We start from the raw sequence: 21,420 nt of genomic DNA on the forward strand, positions 1-21,420 counted from the left end.
TAGATATCCATACCCTTGTTAACAATTTTCTGTTGTATCGTTTTTACAAAATATTTTCCATCACATTCTCGATATTCATTGTATTTTTTTAAGTAACATCTATAAGTTGTTACAAAGTGTTGCTTTAAAATTCCACATGTTTTAGATCCTTAAAGGCATGGTTATTGCACATCCTTTTATGTTTTAGATCCTTAAATGCATGTTTGTTGCACATCCTTTTAAGTCATTTTAGTGGGCTCTCATGTGAAGGGTTTGTCCAGCAATAATGGCCACAAAAACATTGTTTTTGTTGGTTAAGGAAACTGTAATTATTTTCTTTTGGGTGACGTTACACATGTCACTTAAAAGGACATTGTGAGCAATTAATAGAGCATGCTAAAATATACAAATATAAACATATTTTACTTCTCTATATTGGAACCCATAATTTTTTAGAAAAATATGAACTTAAACCATTAAAACCTTATCCGATTTTATCACTGCTTTAAAATAATTTCTAGACCAAACAAATTATAAACTACGGCTTCAAATAACATTTTCTCCTGTTTTTTATTATTTTAAATATATCTCTATACCAAAAATATTGGAAATTTTAATCACCACTTAGCCCCACCCCATTTAATTGGGTGAATTTCCTTTTGTTTATTTGGTTCTGGCAAATTTTCAAACCACTTCAGAATCCTGAATATATGATCGTACGCATCTTCAACTAACAAGTTACACTAACCATGAATTTAGAACATTACATCCCTCTGAAATTACTGTCTCAACTTATAATAATAATAATAACATAGTACAGAGGCCACAGTTTCGCTAACCCATAAAAACATCACTTCAGCCTGGGTTGACAGGATCAGCATATCTTATGACTATGATTTTTTTACTGTTCCACGAGAATTTTCAAATCTATTTGTACCCATGTCTGGCGAATTATCTCCTGCACGCATATATTGAAATCTCGACGAGACCTATACGTGATGCTACGTACAAACAGAAGGGAGAGAAGCAGGCGTGCAAATTGACACTACAAAAAATATATATTTTTTTTATTGGATGATCAGGAAATTTTGTGACAATTCAAAAGTGACAAAAATATATATATATATATATATATATATAAATATTTTGAAATTGTAAATTTGACAAGTAAATCTTTAAGTTGGTTATTTAAAATTTAATGAATGATTTAAATTCTAATGAACTATTTTACCTAGAAATTAATTTAACAATTTACTACTTACAACAACTATATTTTATCACATTTTTTGATATATTGGTTAAATATAAAAAATTTATAAACACAAAAATACACAAAAATGAATTTAAAATAGGGAATGCTACAACACCATTTCTTAAATATAAGATTTTTATACACACTAAAAAAACTGAAAATGATTGTAGTGGCCTTCTCTAATTGAAAATCATTGACCTACATTTCATAAACAAATTTTGGGTATTATAAAACTAAAGTAATGAGTTACTGTGCATACAATATTTTTCTTCTAAATATCACTTCTTGCAGGGCTACCTTGGAATCTATATAAACTATAAAAACCTATATGAAATTTCCAAAACAAATTATCTTCATCAAATTTCCAAAACAATGTAAATTTGACATGTAAATCTTTAAGTTGGTTATTATAAATTTTAATGAATGATTTAAATTCTAATGAACTATTTTACTAAGAGAGTAATTTGACAATTGCTACTTACAATTACTTTTTATCTATCACCATTTTTTGATATATTAGTAAAATATGGAAAATTTATAGACACAAAAAATACAGAAAATGAATTTAAAATAGAGAATGCTACAACACCAATTTCTTATTGGTAGATTAGTTAGATATAAGATTTTTATACACACTAACAAAGAATACTGAAAATGATTATAGTGGCCCTCTCTAATTGAAAATCATTTACATACATTTCATAAACAAATTTTGGGTGTTATAAAACTAAAGTACTGAGTTACTGTACATAGAATATTTTTATTCTAAATATCACTTCTTGCAGGCCTACCTTGGAATCTATATAAACTATAAAAGCCTATATGAAATTTCCAAAACAAATTATCTTCATCAAATTTCCATTGTACAAGCGAGATAAATTTGAAATTCGAAGCCTCGAAAAAAACATCAAATAAGTTTTAACTCAAATTGCCAGGACAAGGCCTGGCATGCACTTCTGCTTCGATTTCTCAATCTTGCTCTGCCATAGAGGCGACTGCAAGCACGGCTGTTTCTGACAAAGCAAAGAAGATGAAGAAGGCTCCTTGAACTCTGTTACAACGAGAGAGGTGTTGAAGTATTCTCTGAGCTGAGTGATTGTGCAGCCCGCATTGTCCAGAGTCCAGACGTGAACCCAGTACACGGATTCGTCCTCACGACCTTCCGCCACCACCAGGTTGTGGCCGAGTGCAGTGATGGAGTGGGGAACAAAGGTGAATGAAGACTCAGGGTGGCCAGTGAGAATTCGCATGAGATGTTGACAGGACGGGGGACCGTGGAATCGCCACTCCAAGTCGGATGTCACGATTTTTTCCACCGCCTCTGCATCTCCCGACGCCAGCGCAGCGTAGAGCCGCCGCACAACCGCCAATGACGTCTTCTGCTCTTCCACCTCCAGGGCTGCAGCTTATCTTTTGCAATATTCAGTAGAGAAGTGATACACAGTAGCGATTTCTAAAAGAAAAAGGAGCGGAACGAGCGGAGAAATCGTGAATAACGACTCGGGAAAGAAAAATTGAAAAGCTTTTGAGTGTAACAGGTTGCAAGAAGGTAGATGTCCAGGCAATTATTTATAGGGGGAGAGTTGAGGTTCAATGAATTGAGAAGAGGTGTGTTCGAAGATGCTCATCAAATCATCTGGGGATGGACCCCCATCCTCTTTAACTCTCAGTCCTCCTCCGCACTGCTGACAGCTGTCACGGGTCTTTTCTCAGTACAGGCCAGCCTGGCTGAACTTAAAGAGCAAAATCTTTGACAATCTTTCTGCACCATTTTTGGATTTATTGTGGACATGATATTATTCACGAATGGGAAAAACATAGGCGTTGGGGAGATTTTTTGGGGCAATTTAATTTTTGTCAAATCATATGAATTTTGGGTGAAATAAGTTTTGGTCCAATCATATTAATTCAGCATGGGACACTGGGATTATGGAGCGTGGGACACTGGGATTAGGAGTTCACGCTTTAAAATTGTGATTTTAATATTTTTTTTTTGCTAAAAGTAAATTTAGCTGAAAAATATGCTCAATGAAACCTCAAAATCTTTAATAAATAAACTAAATTGTGGAAAGTTCTTATAACAAATTCCTACCAAATTCCCAAATTTGTAATAAATTCAACCTAAAAATATACTCCAGAAAACTTCAAAAAGTAAACTAATGCTAAAACATAGGGTTCGTCAAAGGAGATGGACCACTAAGGCACGGCACAGATTAATGACTTCCTGGGAAGGCGGGGCATGATATCATCCTGCAACACCATCGGTAGTTCTATTCCAACTAAACTTCAAACGCCTACCTTGTTTAAAAACAACTCACAGAAACAAGTGTATAAAAAACAAGTATATAAAAACGCTTAATGTTAAGAAGAAGGAGGTGATCTAAAATCCATGGCTGTAATGATGGTGATCTAAAAAGCAAAACATTTACAACATGGAGGTGATCTAAAAACCATGGCTATAATAAAGCTGATATAACAACCAAGGCAAGGGGAGATTTTATTACATTAATGTTACCCATTTAAAATAAAGTAACATTACAACATTCCATATTTGATGAAAAAAAATGTGGATGTGATGTTTCATCCCTTTATAAAGAGTTTATATAGTACTTACATTTACATAGTATTTACATATTAGTATAGATTATAAAGAGTTTATATAGGATTTACATTTACATAGTATTTATATATATTAGTATAGATCCATTTTCCACTGATCTAATATGAGTTGAGAGGGATCAAATTTCTTTAGAGTGTAAAATACAATGTGTTATTTTTCATTGTTGAAATTGTGTTTTTGAATGATAAATAGAATATATATAAGATAACCAAATTATAAGATTTAAACATCTTACTCACACTTTTTTTTTTACTTCTAATTACTTTACAACATATTCATTTTTTTTATTATAGCGGACATTATTTTTCTATTTAGAACATAAATTTTAACTTTTATTTCTAGTTTAAAGGGGAACAGACGGATGGACAAACTTATACAACTTATACATTCCTCTCATACTGGGTTGTAGAATGAACCTCTCGGCTCAACGAGCTCGATTTCTCCATTTGTGGAATTATTTAGGATATGGGAGCATTACTCTGATATTCATTGCTACACCATCCTATTCTATTTGAAACTGAGAGGACCTCAAATGATATAGAATTGTGATCATTGGGAACAAGGTTTTTTTTAATTACCCCTAATTTAATGGCAAAGGTGAAGCATAAGTTGTTACACAAGAAAGTTCTAGGTTCATTTTCTAGGTTTCTATATTCAACAATTTTGGTAAGTTGTTTATATATTTCATTGTTATGGTTTTTTTTGCCACTATCTTGGGTTATACTAGATTCTTGGAGCTCGTTTAACCAAACCCATTTCCAACTATCATTGGTTCATTTTATCATTGGCCCATTCTACTATTCACAACTCTAACATTTCCTTTTAGCACCTCTCACTATTGCAATTCATTCCCTTTATTAGTAAAATATGAGAGAGAAATAAATATATGACAATCACATAATGAGAATAACACATGGACCTAGGAACTCTAGTGGAAAAACCAATTGCTAATAATAGATCTATTTTTCCTCACATAAAGGCATCTTGCAATTGATTTTCCATGTCTTTAAATACAGTACATAACATGAGAACACCATGGGAAAAATCATGGGTTACAAAAAACTAGAGCCTAAAAACCGTTAATGGTAAATTGACTCTTTGAACTAGTCAACTTTACCTGAACTACCCTGACAATCCCCATCTTAAACATAACTTGGGGAGATTAACTTGGTCCCAATAACCATGTTAAAGTCCATATAAAACATTACCATCCACTGGAATACATTGGTAACCAATCATTATATCCACTATTTTCTAGGATAACTTTTCTCGTACATGGTTCGCCAACCATCTCACATTGTAGGATTTCACATTCCCCCCCTCAAGCTAGCATAAGAGTAAACATTTCAACCCTATACCTATTCAAGTGGTCCATTTCACAACTTTATCATGCATAACTCCATTCACAGCCACACTCTACACATATGCCTTATAAACAGATCTTACAACAAAGTTGGGGAATACAACTTGCCTAAAGCTAGGATTTACAACTTGGACCAAAAACCTCTAGGGTATTCATGCACAACTGCAACAGTTTGTAACACATTGATTCCTTCACTAGCCCTTAGCACCATCGACTCCATCTACATTTTTTTTCCACACAACCTGTTATTAGTGTAGCCCCCTTATTGTTATTGTTTTTCCCATGTAGTCCCCATATTGTTATTGTTGTGCCTCATAGAATCCCACTATTGTTATTGTTGTGCCTCATTGTTATTAGTGTAGCCCCCTTATTGTTATTGTTTTACCCATGTAATCCCCATATTATTATTGTTGTGCCTCATAGAATCCCACTATTGTTATTGTTGTGCCCTTACATTATTATTGTTATGTAGACTCTAATTATATTGTTACCCCTTAGACCCCTATATATAGAAAGGAGGTTTTGTCATTTGTATCATCCAAGAATTGTTCATTTGTGTAATGTAAAGGAGGTTGTCCCCTCAAAAAGATTATTTTTGAAGTCATTGATCTATCTATTCTTCTATTTTTTGAGCTAGTTGCATAACATTTGGTATCAAAGCTTTTGATTCTAAGGTTTCACTGCTTCAAACATGTCATTGTGGAATTTTCTCTATAACTTGTTTTATACGAAACTTTAGTAGCTAAAATTAAAACCCATTTGAGCCGAAATTTTGATGAACCTCTTTTCTGAATTTCATATATTTTCTTACTAAATTTTTGGAGATATGAACTGAGGAAGTTAGGGTTTTTGCAGGCTCCCGAATTTCATCTCAAACATGTGACCTTGAAAAAATATTCATAAATTTCTCTCTGAGCACCGAATTCAAATTTTATAAAGAGTGACAGAAATAGGACGGACATTAATTTGTTGGGTATCGTTTTCAAGGCCAAAGGTCAAAAAAGTGACACGTGGCACTTCGTACAAGTTCGCTCTACTGAACCAGTCTATAATCGGGTCATTGTGGGAGATTGGGCATAACTCTTTCTTGAAGAATCCAATCCTACTAAGACTTGTGGGGTTGGAAAGAGGACTCATAGGGCTACCACATGACGAAATTTTAGACCTTGGGGATCCGAATTTACCGAGATGCAACTGATTCAATATTCCGCTCCTACAAAGAAAGGAAAAGGTGTGTATTTTTTAAACAATTTGCATAAGTTTTGTTTGAAAAATTAGTTTGAAGTGATTCAAAGGGAATAGTGAAGCATAAATATCATTAATTGATGACCCGAAGAAATAAAATGGAAACACCTAGTAAGCAACCCGAAATTTCTACTATGATGCATGAAGAAGAAGAAGAAATACAACATTATATATCAAAATTACAAGACCAAGTGCAACAAATTTTGCTCTCACAAAGATTAACCAAAAATGAAATGGAAGCTAAGATGGATGGTATGAAGAATGGTTTAAAATTAGACATGGAAGGTTTGAAGAATTTTTTGAAAGCAAACATGGAAGATTTGAAGAAAGACATGGAAGGTTTGAAGGAAGGTTTGGCAAAGTTGCTACAAGAAATGCTTCCTAATGTCGAAAAGGTAGTAGAGGAAACTCATGATGAGAACAAAGAAATGGTAATCATGATTTCATAGACTCTAACATTGGATTGAAGACCCACCATATTCCAAAGATCGATATGAGGAAGTTTGATGACAAGGATCTCGTAACATGGATACTACAAATGGAGCAATATTTTGATCTCTATAATGTGCAAAACACACAAAAAGTACGCATTGTAACTTTATATTTAGAACCCAATCAGTTTGTATGGTATCGATGGCTTTGTTCTCATAAAAAAATTGTCACTTGGTCAATTTTTATGGTGGAAATGATAGCACATTATGAGGATACAAATAGAAACGCCTTCTTTAGCCAATTGATAAATCTCAAACAAAAGGGTTCAATAGTGGAGCACATTGAGGACTTCCAAAAATTGAATGTAAGGGTAAATGATATTCCATAGGAGCATAGGATTAATGTCTTCATAGAGACTCTAAAAGATAACATCCAACATGAGGTTCGCCTTTGGGAACCTGATTCATTGGAGAAGGAATTCAGGTTGGCAAGAAAAATTGAAAGTGAAATTATTGCAACAAGGAAGTCTACCACTCACAAATATAAAGATGGAAGTGTGGTTGCTCCTAGCCTTCCACAATCTACAAGTTGACACCACATCTGTTGGAAGAAAAAAGAGAAAAGGGGATTTGTTACAATTGTGATGACAAATACACTAAAGGTCATAAGTGTGCTGAGAAGAAATTATTTTACATTAATTGTGAAGAGGAGGAAGAAAAAGAACAAGAAATGTCAAAAGAAGAGGATATACACCAGGAACAACACCAAAGAAAGAAGAAATGAATACGAACATATCTTGTAATGCATTGGCAGGAATTACCACTCCTCAAACTCTCAAGATAAAAGGACATATCAAGAAGAAAAATGTAATAGTGTTGATTGATTCGGGTAGTACCCATAATTTTGTTCATTGTAAGATAGCCAAGGAATTAAATTGTTTCCTATATCCAACCCCAAAGTGTCAAGTGATGGTTGCAAATGGAGGAACCATAAATTTCTCTGGAAATTGCCATAATATCAAGCTATCCATTGGAGAATATTTATTGAATATTCCAATGGGTGGTGATAATGTTGTGCTAGGAGTCCAATGGCTAAAATGTTTGGGTACAATAGCTTTTAATTTTTAAGAACTTTTCTTGAAATTTTTTTGGGAAGGAAAGGAAGTTGAATTAAGGGGTATCGCAGGGAAACCAAGAAATATAATCAACTCTAATGGCATGACAAAGCTTCTAAATAAAGAGAAACAAGGCGTAATTGCACAATTATGTTCACTAGAGGTTCAAACATTAAAATCATTTATTTCTCCAGACCTCCAAAAAGTCTTGGACAATCATTCCAAGGTATTTGGGACTCCCAAAGGCCTCCCACCTATTTGTGATCATGATCATGCTATTCATTTGATTCCAAGAATTATTCCTCCAAACATCAGGCCTTACAGATATCCTTGTGCCCAAAAGAGTGAAATTGAAAATGTGGTTGCAGAAATGCTAGAGGCTAGTATAATTCAACCTAGTTAAAGTTCTTTCTCTACTCCAGTAGTATTAGTGCACAAGAAGGATGGATCATGGCGCATGTGTCTGGATTATAGGGAGGTCAACAAGCTCACTATTAAAGTTAAATTTCATATTCCTTCCATTGATGAATTATTGGATGAATTACATGGAGCAATTTACTTCACCAAGTTGGATCTTCGTTCAGGATATCATCAAATAAGAATGAAGACTGAAGACATTCCAAAAATAGCATTTAGAACTCATGAGGTTCTTTATGTTGCTGAAGTGTTCTTGAACCGTAATTTCTCTATAAGTGAATTCATAACATTTCATTAAAGAAAATTCATTTTTAGTTATTATTGGTTTCTTGTTTCATTTTTCAAATTTATGAGTGATTGTATGAAAAGACAAATTTCTTGTTTGCTTGTGTTATTGGGCAAAGTGAAAATTTGAATTTTTTTTCAATATTTGGGTGATTTTAAATTGGATATTTGAATTTTAGGAAAAGGGTTATAGTGGGGCTTAGAGTTTTTATTTACATTTCAGTTGAAAAAAGTGAAAGACTCTTTCCTTGCTCTAGATAGATTTACATTGAAACAAAATACTATATCATCATTTTTTATTGCATTAGGATTGTGTCAAGTATTAATTTCATCAAGTTTCACATCCATTACCTTTGCATAAACAACATTTATTAAAACCAACGCTAATTAAAATCAATCTAGAAAGCTTTGTTCTTAGGGCTCTTTTTCACCTATAGTAGATTAAGTTGTAGGGATTTGGAATAGGGAAGTGATCCAACTTTCTAAAGCCGTAGACAAACATCAGAATCTTGCGATAGGCAGATAAATCCAATTATTTCAATTTTTCTTTGGGAAGCTCCCCTTAGAAAGGAGTCAAGCACGACCTAGTGAAGTGATCGTACTCACTTCATTGGCTATGGTACAGTGATTTACACATATTACAATGGTGACAAAAAGTACTTGGGGTCATTTGAATGTAAATCTCTAATTAACCATGTTGAGGAGATTTCAAGGGGATTGAGATTTGTTACTTTTCTCTTGTGTGTATGTGTGATCTGCGGCTGTCCCCCCAGGTAGAATTGTTGTAGTTGGTAACCTTAGTCACCATAATCCTAGGGCTATTACCCGATGTGACGACAAAGAGAAGGTCATGTTGTACCTATAACATACGTTGACTAGACTCACTTGGAATTTTTGGAGGGTAATCTTCACTCGAGATGGCATAAGTGAAGTTACTTGCACCAGATTGTTTCATCAAGCAGGTTGTGAGTGTAACTGGTTCCATTCTCTCTATCTACAACCACTTTTTAGTTTTATTTATACGACGTTGGATTTCATTACCAACTAGTAATTTCATTATGAAAAGCTTATTTGCATGGTTTGAATCATTAGACTTTTCAGCATGTGCTAATTGTTTGTTTTTTTTTTTTTTTTAAAGACCTTAGGATTGGATTATGAGTATTGTTTAATTTTGTGATAAATTTTCATCCTGGCTGAATCACCAAGATAGTCACATAGAATTCATGGTAAACCTCCTGAATACACACCAAGTTAGTTGGAAAAGATAAAAATTGAAAGGTCAAAGTCAACATGATCAAAAGCCTCAGAAGAACCTTTAACATCAAAAGTTTTACAAGCTGAGAAAGTATAAACTAAAGTGAATCCAACGCAAGAAGTATAATCGGGCTTAGTTTACTCTGGTCTAGAGATTACCAAAGTAGTTCACACAGAATCTGACACCAGTGAAGTTTTAGCTACTGAATAATCGAACCAGATGTAGACCATCCCGAGTCTGAAGTTTCTCAACTTGAATCACCTTCAGTTGTTTTAGTTATTACTCCTGAACCACCTTCACCTAGAAGGAAGCTAATAGTTACGAGTGAATTACCTCCTGGGTTAATTAGCATTGAATATGTTACCGAAGAGACAGAAACACCTCATTCTCCATTTACTGGTAGTGAGCCTTTTGACCCAAGAGTTATTTTATTTCCTTTTTGACCTAACCCTTGATATTCTACCACTTTGAGTTTTTTAGGTTAGATTTTTTCACCACCACGCATTCCTTTTTATTCACCAGAAAGAACTATGTCAAAAATTCCTATTGGGAGCGAACCTATTGATTTATCTATGTTTACTAGCTCTCCGGAATCACTATTGTATGGTGGTACATCAGTTCCTCCTGCATACCATTCACTTACTATGACATTTTTAGGAGCTGTTTCTTCTCCCAAAACTTCTACTTGGTCATCTGGTTTATCTACATCTATTGTTCAGAGCATGACTTCCATGCATGAAGCGCTTATGGCATTAGACCAACAAATTTACATGGTTTCTAGTAATTCAAGTAACTCTGGCTGGTGTTTATTACTACCCTGGGGGGAAACCACCTTATCCTTCACCTAGAGGACAAGCTATTGCTGTGGATCAACCTTTTACGATAACTTATGGTCTAATACCTTAGCTCGACCTAGATAAACCTATTTTAAATCAACCTTTACTTAGTACTCCTTATCCTGGGACAAACACTATATGGAATCCTTATTTTACTCAAAAGTATGGTCTAGTTGCTCCACAAGTGCCACTTCATCAACCTGTTCAGCTTACTAGATAACTATTCCTCAAATATTTGTTTCAAGTGTTACCATACCTGTCCAACAATCTGTTTAGGGGATTCCTCAAACAGTTGTCCAAAAACTGTCCAAGGAATTCCTCAAACATCTGTTCAACAATCGATTCAGTGACCTATTCAAAGTTCACCACAGACCCCTGTTCAAACATCTATTTCACAATCGGTTCCAAGTTCTCCTCAGACACCTATTCTACGAGTATCCTAAGAGATTGTTCCAATAACCCCTCAAATATATGTTCCTCAGACTACTCAAGCAATCTCGTAGGATTCTGCTCATTAAATTGTTCCTATGGTCCAATCTATACCACATATTCCTATAAGGCAACCCATTATAGGAACAATGAAAATAACTTTTCAAGGTCAACATTTCCAACGCTCGTCTTTTCGAGGTCAAGCTTATGAGGTTCCACCTTTTCAAGGACAAGTTTTTCAAAGTCCACATTTCCAAGGTCAAACTTTGCAAAACCCACCTTTTCAAGGTCAATTTATTCAAATTCAACTTCTTCAAAGTCAATTTGTTCAACGTCAACCTTTGCAAGCTCAACCTATACAGGGGAAATATTACGTAGGTGAAATGGGTCAAGCTCAACCTTTTCAGAGTGAATCGTACCTCGTTCATACTTATCAACTCCTTGTTCCACCTCAACCCAATATGGTTCACCCTGGTTACCCTGGTGGAATTCCAATTCCAACTGCACAGGCTATTCTAGGATATCCTGTGTATCCTCCTCCAGGGGTTGGTATTAACCTGCAAGATTATCAATCTTTATCGCAAGACCCCAACCGACAGTTACCATTTATTGCAACCCTAGATCTACCAGATTTATCCTGGTTAACCAATGATCCTATTTATTATTATACTTATTAGTCAATGATTCCTACCAATTTACCAAGTGACATACCCAAATTTCAAGGCAAATCGGGAGAAGACCCATCCAATCATGTGATGACATGTCATATTTGGTGTGCATCGAATTCTTTAATTGATGATTCCATCTGTCTTTGCCTTTTCCAATGAACTTTAACTGGTTCGGTAGCCAAATGGTACATTGAGCTACCTTGCACTTCTTTCCATAACTTTAACTCCCTAGCGGCAATGTTTTCAACCCACTTTTAGTTACCGATATGTTATGATACTGGTACTGAATTTTTGAATTCTTTAAAACAATCAAAATCGACTCACATTTCTGATAATATCCATGAATGGAGACATAGACATCACTTAGTCAAGGTTTTTATTCCAGATCATATTTTAGCTGAGTGGTTTACAAATTCACTTATCCCTGTTATCATGGAGGATGTTGCTAAGGGAGGTGTTGTTACGGAAGAGCAGGTAATTGATCGTGCCTAGTACTTAGACTTAGTCTACACTCAATTTGGCACTTTGTGGTGAGCCCTGGTATTGCACCAAGAGTGTTGCAACTCCCAAAGGCTCAACTTTATTTATCAAGCTAGGGTTCGTACGAACTTCAAGGTGACAGTGCTATATACACAATAGATGGAATTCTACTCATGCCACCCTCAACTACATCATTTGATCATTATGGCTCCAAGAACATTCTTCTATTGAATTAGGGGGAATTAACTACTAAAAGTGAAATTAAAAAGCTAGCCCTAGTGTATAGAAAGTAAATGCTTTTCAAATCTAACTTGTGAATGCTATCAACTTGTAAATTCTACTTAATCAATTCATGAAAGAACACAAGAGTTATGCTACCCGCAAAAAGGAAACTACATTAATTCCATTTAATCAATTCATGAAAGAACACAAGAGTTATGCTACCCGCAAAAAGGAAACTACATTAATTGCAATCAACCATCAAGCTATCAAATTCACTTGAAAACACAAAATTATTCTATCAACTCACAACTTAAGATTTCATGCATCATCTATCTAATTCACGCTTGCATATGAAGCAATATCCTATTTTCCAAATCTGTGATGAAGAAACTAATGTTATTTTCTCTTGCGGTGAAGGAAAAGGAATGGAGGGAATGACCTAGGTGGTACCTCTGATAATGGAGTCCAAGATGGGGGGTCAACCTACTCCTAAACTAAACCATAGTGGCATTGCAGGTCAAAACAAGGGGAAAATAGGCTGCTACAGGAAGTCCTGTAATGCTACATAAAGGCTACCGAGAGGGTTTGGAAGGTAAGGATGATGGGATCAAGGGATATCAAGATGGATGAAGGTTGTGGTGGATGGATGGAAGGTTACCAACACCCCTAGCCAAGCTCAACACTTCAGGAAGGCCAGTTTTGGACTAAGAGGGTTGCTCACGATGACCTAAAAAGCAGAGATCAAGAACAGTGGTTGGGATTCATCAAAAGAGAGTGGAGAAGTCCTAGGTGGAGATGGTGAAAAGGTCCCTTTCCTGCAGGTCCAACAGTCCTGCAATATCACATGCACCTGCTCTTCTTTTCATTTACAAAATATTATAACCAATGGTGGAAAAGATGAGTTGAATTTGGAAATTATCTAACTGATGCTAAAAACTCTAATATATGCAATGAATTAACTTCTAAGCTACAACAATCATATGTAAAACAAGATAACTAATGTAGACCTTTTTCCAAGAAATCATAAATAAGAAATCATCACCTAGTGTTTTTGGGTTGTGATTGTAGTGTCCTCTAATCAGGCTCCCATGAGACAGATGAGATAGAGGCAACAGTGACAAAATTTTTGAGGAATTATATTCTACTAAAAGGAAGAAACTAATCAAACATTATAAGCTAAAATAAATATCAATACATAAGAAGGACCTATCCTACTAGGGTTGGGACCAAACCCAAGAGCCCCTGTTGGAAATAATACTGAGAGGGGGAAATAATAATCAAGAGCCCCATCCCTCTGTGTAATGCCCCACTTAAATTTTATCATGGAAATTTTATTAATGTTTACATTACCTGATAATATTGAGAAATATTGGTGAATACCTTCATTTTGGAAACTATAAATTTATTTACTAAATATAAAATTCATTATTTATATTTTATTCAAATTTCCAACTTGCCTTCTAAAATTGAATCTTAGGTAGGATATGGTCTCCTTCCATTATTTCAATATATATATATATATATATATATATATATATATATATATATATATATATATCACATTCCCAAATGTACTCTCACATTTACTTAGGAGAAGACATGGTCATCTCCATTCAATTACATCTCACATTCCAAAATGTACTCTCATATTTACTTGGGAGAAGACATGGTCCTCTCCATTTAATTACATCTCATTCCCAAATATACTCTCACATTTACTTGGGAGAAGACATAGTCCTCTCCATTTAATTTTATATATATATATATATATATATATATATATATATCTCACATTCCCAAATGTACTTTCATATTTACTTGGGAGAAGACATGGTCCTCTCCCATTAATTTCTCAATTTTATATTCATATCACATTTCCAAATGTACTCCCAGATTTACTTGGGAGAAGAGAAGTCAACTGTAAGGATGGATGAGAATTTAATGACATTAACGAGAGGTGGTTGAGATGGAGAAGAGAGGGAAGGTATAAAAGGGAAGGAGGAAGGGAGAAAATGGCATGTGGGGTCTTGCTTGATTTTGGGGATTGGCTATGATTTTAGGATTTGCTGTGATTTTTGGAGATCTTAGGAACCTGTGGAGGTTTCTTGGGTTGTTGAGAGGAGGGAAATATTGTTCATATTGGTCTAGATCATCCATCTTGAACACACACACTACATTTGGTTGGACTTGGGCTCGAAGGGCTAAGAAAACTGTGGAGGTTTCCTGGGCTATGAATTATTTCCTAGTTGGCTAGGAGGTAAATCTAGTTGGGTTTGTCAAGAGGAGCGTTCAGCAAGAGCAACAACTCAAAGGCATCTCCACCAGCCACCGGTACAGGTATTCCTCTATAGATTACCCATGTAAATTTATTAAAATGAAATGTCTACCATACGTTATAAGGATTAGAATGTAGATGGAAAATTTTTCATTGTTTAAAAGTCTTGTAAGAAAGTAAATTATTGTCTCTTATTGCATTTAAATTCTAGAGAAATAGATCTATTAGAAGACCCTAGAATAGGGTTCTTACACATGGTATCAGAGCTTTGGTTCAAAATCTGGACCCAAAGCACTAAACCCCAAATTCCATTATAAAGAGCTTGTAAGGAATTATAATCCTAAAATATATTCATATAACAAATTATTTTTAAATTGAAAAAAAAAAAGATACCCTCATTATTGCCATGAAAAGCAATAGAAACCCGTTTTGTAGTTGCCCAGAGCTTGAGATTTCATTTGAATAGTAGCGGCCTTGAGACATCAATCTAGATTATTAGGTTCCTTATGATGTGTGTTGAGTCTACTCTGCCAACATATTTCAAGTCTGTCTCCTTAAACCACTCGGACTCTGCCACCGATTTCATCTACAATACCACAGGATGGTTGTGGGGCATTTTTTTTTTGCCTCTATGATAGTAGATGGCTCTTCAATACCAATGGAAGTTGTTGTAAAGGGAAAGTAACGTGCTGGTTCAAGTTAGGCAAACATGGTATTGATGCAGAGGATGCAGGAATCTATGGCACCCAAAAGTGAGAGGATTTTGATCGGGATGATGTTGAGCGGGTTGGTTAGTTGGTTGCTATAGTAATATGATAAGTATTATGTTCTCATAGCTGTCATCTAAATTGAAATTTTGCATTGCTACCTGATAACTGTATACCCATACGTATGATATGATAGTGAGAGGCGACGTATGAGTAAATCAAGCAGGCTTTTGAATGAATCTTATCACATTTTGTGCTCAAAGTACCTTTAGTACTCAAACCTGGGTCAAAACGTCTCAAGACATGTTGCCACAGTAATGTGGTGGCCATTGGATTTAAATACCGCATTTGGGACTGGATGAATATCCAAATAACCTGGCACAGTTATATCAGAATGTCTGATAGACTAATTGGTCTAAGGGCAGAGTAAATCATTCATGTGTTCATTTATTCTGCTAGCTGTTCATTTAACTACCTGAACACTATCTGGCCCTCTGTGGAGAAGAAAGTGAATAACCTCTGAAACTGAGGGACCAATTGGTCTGAGGGTAGACTATATAATTCATGCATTCATTTATTCTGCTAGTTGTTGTTTTGGCTACTTGAACACTGACTGGACCTCAATTGAGAAGAAAGGAAATGCCTTCTGAAAGTTGACCCTCAGTTGAGAAGAAAGTGAATAAACTCTGATAGTCAGTTTCGTTTCTTTGTTTGAGTTCACATTTTTTTTAATGTAATATTGAAATTATGGAGCTTAGGTTGTTTCATATGGAGTGCGAGTTCAATATCTAGAAAAACAGCGTTAGACTCATCGAGATTCTATTCATAAAATATAATGCATACAAGTAGAAATCTTGGAGAAAAATGACAAATCTCAGTGACCTTGATAGCCCATTAATGCGACATATCTTAATGGACGAGCCCAGGTGTAAGTCCTAGGTGAATTTGGTGGCATATCTTAATGGACTAGCACAGGCCAGGTGTAAGTTCTAGGTGAATTTGGTGGATTAACTACCATAGAGACCACCTTTATAACAACTCAGCCTCAAATCTTAACAGGATTGATTCAATGGAGAGGACCTAGATATGCCATTTTGTGAGCCCTCTGCATTTTTTTTTTATCAGCGTCTTCATACGCTTGACCAAGATCATCCTCACCATCAGCATGGGATTCAATACGCAACATCAAACATTGTCCTTCAGATGTCCTAGTTGCATCACCTAAACCCATTACTCTGTGTGCATCTTTTCCAGCCAAGTCTTCCAGATAAGTATCCTTCACTACAGGTGCAGTATCTTCCTCCATTAGTTCAATCCCTTTTGATCCAATTTTAGAAGGTGAATGGTAATTCTTCTTAGTATCTGCTGAGGTAACAGTATCACCCATTTCATTCTCATCTTTTATTTGAGATGGGGCAGATTGACTTCCTTCATCCTCGAATAAGGTTCTAGAGTTCACTGAACCAAACCCATTGTGGTGATCAACCTTAGAGAGTGAACTAAGAGCATCTGCCATGTAAGCATTTGTTTTATTGTAGGTATTCCATGTTTCTTGCACAGGTTTTGAAGCTCTCTCCTAGAGAGACTATGATAATCTACAACTTCCATTTGTGCTTCCATTCTGCTTAGTCTTACACCGTAAGCAACTTACAGGATCTGGAAAATAAAGGCCGAAATCTTGAAAATACGATCACGATACTTCCTTTGAAACGCCAAAATATGGATTTAGAGTGCCCCAAGCAAAAAAAAAACAAAATCCTTAGGAATCCGGCTAAATTAGCAACAGTGAATTGATGAAATTGCTGGAATGATAATTCATTACTTGAAGGGACCATTGGCTGTTGGATAGCCCCTCTCATCAAACTCCCTGAACCAAAGGGTTGTACAAACCTTCATTAATAAGTTTTGTAGTCCAGAAGTTAGCTAGAGGTCGTGGGAGGCCATATGTAGGTTTTGAGTGAAGATTGAGACTGTAGAGGTAGTAACACAACCTCTGGATGTTGTGTTTCATTTCTCTGGGGTCATGTTAAGGACTGGCTGGGTGTATGCATGGATATGGATACAAGTAAGTTTAAAGTGAATGACCTGGAAAGAGAGTGTTCTGCCATGAGACAGGCGATTCAAAGGATTAATAACCTAAGGGAACACTAAGTAGTTGGGCTTGTAATTTCATGTCAAAGTTTCTCTGCAAATTTAGGTCTCATAGCTTAACTGAGAAATCCTGGGTGAGAGAGGCAATTAATTCAGATTGCATCTAAGACAACTTGATATAATCCAAGAACTTATCTATTACACATTACATATACTTCAAAACATCTACAAATAACACAATAACAAATGAGACTATCAATAAACATGAGCATGTAATACCATGTAGTATCATGAAACAGATTATTGTGACATTATGCCTTAGCAATATTAAACAATTTAAATAGGAACCATTAAAAAAATGAGTTGCTTCAACTCATCATTTGGGTTCCTACAATATTATGCTATATTGATTTTACTGTTGCACAAGGAAAGCTTTATTTCAGTAAATGCATGTATCACAGAATGGCCTCTACTTGTGTATATCAGAGTAATAATGTCTTCAATTTTTCCCTATTCCACAGTTACAACCTCATGTTTGTCAAAATTTGAGGATTACAATTATTTCATCAAGCACAAGAACAATTTTGGAGAAAGACATAATATGAATGTAGTGACCTTAAACTGGTGTACCAGTTTTCTGACAGCAAAGAAAAAAGTGAAAGTATGTTATTTTTGCAGGAATCAATTCCCTGATCTAAAATTTATAGTGAGTGTAACTTTTTTTGTTTGAAGGACAAATATTTACAATGCGATGATCTGTTATAGCCTAGCCTTAGTACATAAGACGTATTTTTTAGGAATGACAAGGTTCTCGTTCATATAAACATGTTGAATAATGTGTTAGTCATGAAAAGTCCTATAAGGATGCTTTATAACATTTATAAAGATATGCACAAAATGCATTGTTATTTTTTTGGAACAGTTTGATGATCCCTGCATAGTCTATGCGTTAGAAATTGCTACTTTCTAAACTTCAGTCCATCGCATCAACACTGTTTTATACATACATGTCTGAAACAAGTTAGCTCTTACGTACATGTTAAGTGCGCCTGTATTTTAGATTCTATGTTTCATATTGTATCCTTCCCAAGATCTTGCATTCCCTTCATTTTGATAAAATTTGTAAGCAGATAAGTTTCTTTAGGTAAACTATATGTAACTTTGTTTTCTTTCATTACAACATATAGGTTTACCGTAGGGGTCTCGTAAAACTTCATAATAACAACTGAAGACAAAACAATCAATCAACAGACAACCCTAAGAACCAAGACTGCTCATCAAAAGAATAACACACATGCATAATTTCAATATGTAAGAGATCTAGAAATTTAGTTATCATCTGCGCTTTTTCTTAAAATCATTGGGATGTATCAAATTAGAACCACATACTTTTAATTCTTCTGACAGTTGTTTGCTAAGCTCATATTACTGACCTTTTTGATATTACTTATGAGAGACCTATAAACATAAATTGATGCCTTACAACCCTTTTCTTTCATTTCATGGAACAACCTTATTGCTTCTTCAACCTACCCCATTCGACCAAAACTATCAATTAGAGCAGTGTAAGTGCGCAAATCGGGCTGAATTCCTCTTCCAACCATCTCTTGAAAAAGCATCAAACACAAATATAATCTACCAAACTTGCTAAAATTGTTTATTAATGTATTGTAGGTTATAATATCAGGTACATGTCCCAAGTCCCTCACGGTAAAAAATTCATGAAATGTTGCATCTGCCTGACCTCCCTTGCCAAGAATATAAATAATAGTGTTATAGGTGACCAGGTCTGGTTTGCACTTCCCATGCTTCATATATTCAAAGAGTCCAAGAGCTGATTTTGTTTGACCTGTTTCAGCAAAGGCATATATAATTCTGTTTAACACCGTAGTATTGAAAACGAAGCTCTCCAATAACTCCCTGAAAAAGTTGTGGGTTACTCCTATGTCTCCAACCTTTGCAAATGCCTTGGATAAAGCAAAATAAGACATGGAATCTGGAGATCTATTAGCTAACAAATCCTTGAAGATGGGACATGCAAAACTAAAGTTGCCAGCTTCTCCTGCAGCAGTCAAAAGAGAATTGTAAACTGCCAAGTTCAGAACAACGCCTTCATTCCTCAATACTCTAAATAAATAGTAAGTAGTGGTTAATTTCTTAGCTTTGATGAGCTTTTTAATTAGGGAAACAAAGATCTTTGTGTTTGAGACAATTTTAAACTTGAAAAGAAGTCATTTGAAAACATCTTCGCTCTCATCCCCTTCTTTAATGAGGGTATCGACAAGCATTGATAAAGATGAATCATCTGCATTCTTCCTCCATTGAACGTCTCATCCAATGCTCTGTACAGTTCTGTCTCAGATGGACTAGACTGAAGTAGCATCTGCGTAACAAAATTGATATCAATGCCACTGTGCATGCAACTTTTCAATCAAATCAATCACATATTTTCATTTTTAAAAGAATGGGGAGAAAATAATTTAGTTTTGATACATTATCATGTCAAGCCAATTTATCCTTATTTAACGGTCATAAGCATTATTCAATGAGGAGAAAAAAAAAACTTCTAACTAAATGCAGATCATATCATCCTTGGTTTAAATGTCATTAGTGTTCAGCTTACAAAAGCTTCTATCCAACTAATATCATTATATTCAAATCTGGGAAAAACATTTAGATTGAAACTTTTTCATTGAAAGAAACTTGTACTTCCAAAGACATCATTTATAAACATATGCCAGATTTGTCTACAGGTGGTTGACATATTTTTATATTAAGAATTGCAACCTGATTTCCAATGTAATCTTAAATCAACAAGGATCAAAACCTTGGGTCGTGAGTTGTTACTTTATGGTTGGAATGGAGCACCACAATGTAAACAACCCAGGTTCAAACCCTGGTGGGTTTGGAACCCTCGTATATGTGTGAGGGAATGTGTTTTAACTCCCGAATCAGTTTCACTTCATTATCAAGGGGCATGCAAGGTGCCCTGACACAAACTTGAAATCAACACCTCCTCTCCTAAATTTGGAATTCATAACTCTAAGTAAGTCAAACTGAATTAAAAGTACCTATTCTGGAAAAAAAACTAATTTGGACAACGATAATTCCTTATCCCAGAACTGCTAATTTTAGAATAGCAGCTAATACTAAAAAGTTTTGAGAACAGTGTGTGGATATCTAGAGGACTAATGTGCACCATGTTTCTTCCTTTAACTATTGTGCCTCTCCTCTAACTTGCTATCCCACTCTGCTGAAACACACCATCTGTCGTGGGGAATGGCTGAGAAGCAACAGATACTTTCTAATAGCGGTGTCTCGGTAAAAGGTTTATCCCTCAGTGACAGCATCTGAGTGGAAGGTAGAACTAAGTTTGTTCAAAAAGTGGTTGTTAAGAAAAAATAAATATATGGTAATTAGTTGTAAATACAGTCTAAGTGAGCGAGTTGGATGTATAGCTTGCATCCACATGGGCATCCAAAAGGAACCCAGGTATCCACGTGGTTTCCATTATGGACAAATAACTGGCAGAGCAATTTAGTTCTTACAATGCATGGACATGTGTTAATGTTATATAATACTAATGAAGAAAAATACTGAAAAATATAGATCCATCTTACCTTTATGGAAAACTTTTCTTTTCATCATGGTTGGCAACAAAATGTGAAGTCAGGTAAGAGTTCCATTAGGAAATCTCAAGCCTTATCCAGGGGATACAACATGATGAAAATACAATGAAGAACATACTTT

The 21,420-nt window shown here is 35.1% G+C and overlaps 1 protein-coding gene across 1 annotated transcript; it reads right to left on the reverse strand.

Moving 5' to 3' along the window:
- Positions 1–2,035: 2,035 nt before the first annotated feature.
- LOC149160817 (uncharacterized) lies at positions 2,036–17,095 on the reverse strand. The gene is made up of 2 exons (XM_089434714.1): positions 16,738–17,095; positions 2,036–2,636 (listed from the first exon to the last, which is right to left on the reverse strand). The coding sequence occupies exons 1-2, from the start codon at positions 17,093–17,095 to the stop codon at positions 2,155–2,157; spliced, it is 840 nt and encodes a 279-aa protein (XP_089290840.1). The 3' UTR covers positions 2,036–2,154.
- Between the last annotated feature and the right edge of the window lie 4,325 nt (positions 17,096–21,420).

This window comes from Pinus tabuliformis, chromosome 5_2 (genome assembly GCF_031772625.1).
Source record: "Pinus tabuliformis cultivar Carrire ecotype Pingquan chromosome 5_2, CPIR1, whole genome shotgun sequence".
Classification (NCBI taxonomy): Eukaryota; Viridiplantae; Streptophyta; class Pinopsida; order Pinales; family Pinaceae; genus Pinus; species Pinus tabuliformis.

Coding starts and splice junctions, on each gene's coding strand:
- LOC149160817 (XM_089434714.1), bottom strand. CDS start 17,095: ATGGCAGATGCTCTTAGTTCACTCTCTAAGGTTGATCACCACAATGGG. Junction 2,637..16,737: donor TATTGAATCCCATGCTGATG/GTGAGGATGATC, acceptor GCAAAAGATAAG/CTGCAGCCCTGGAGGTGGAA.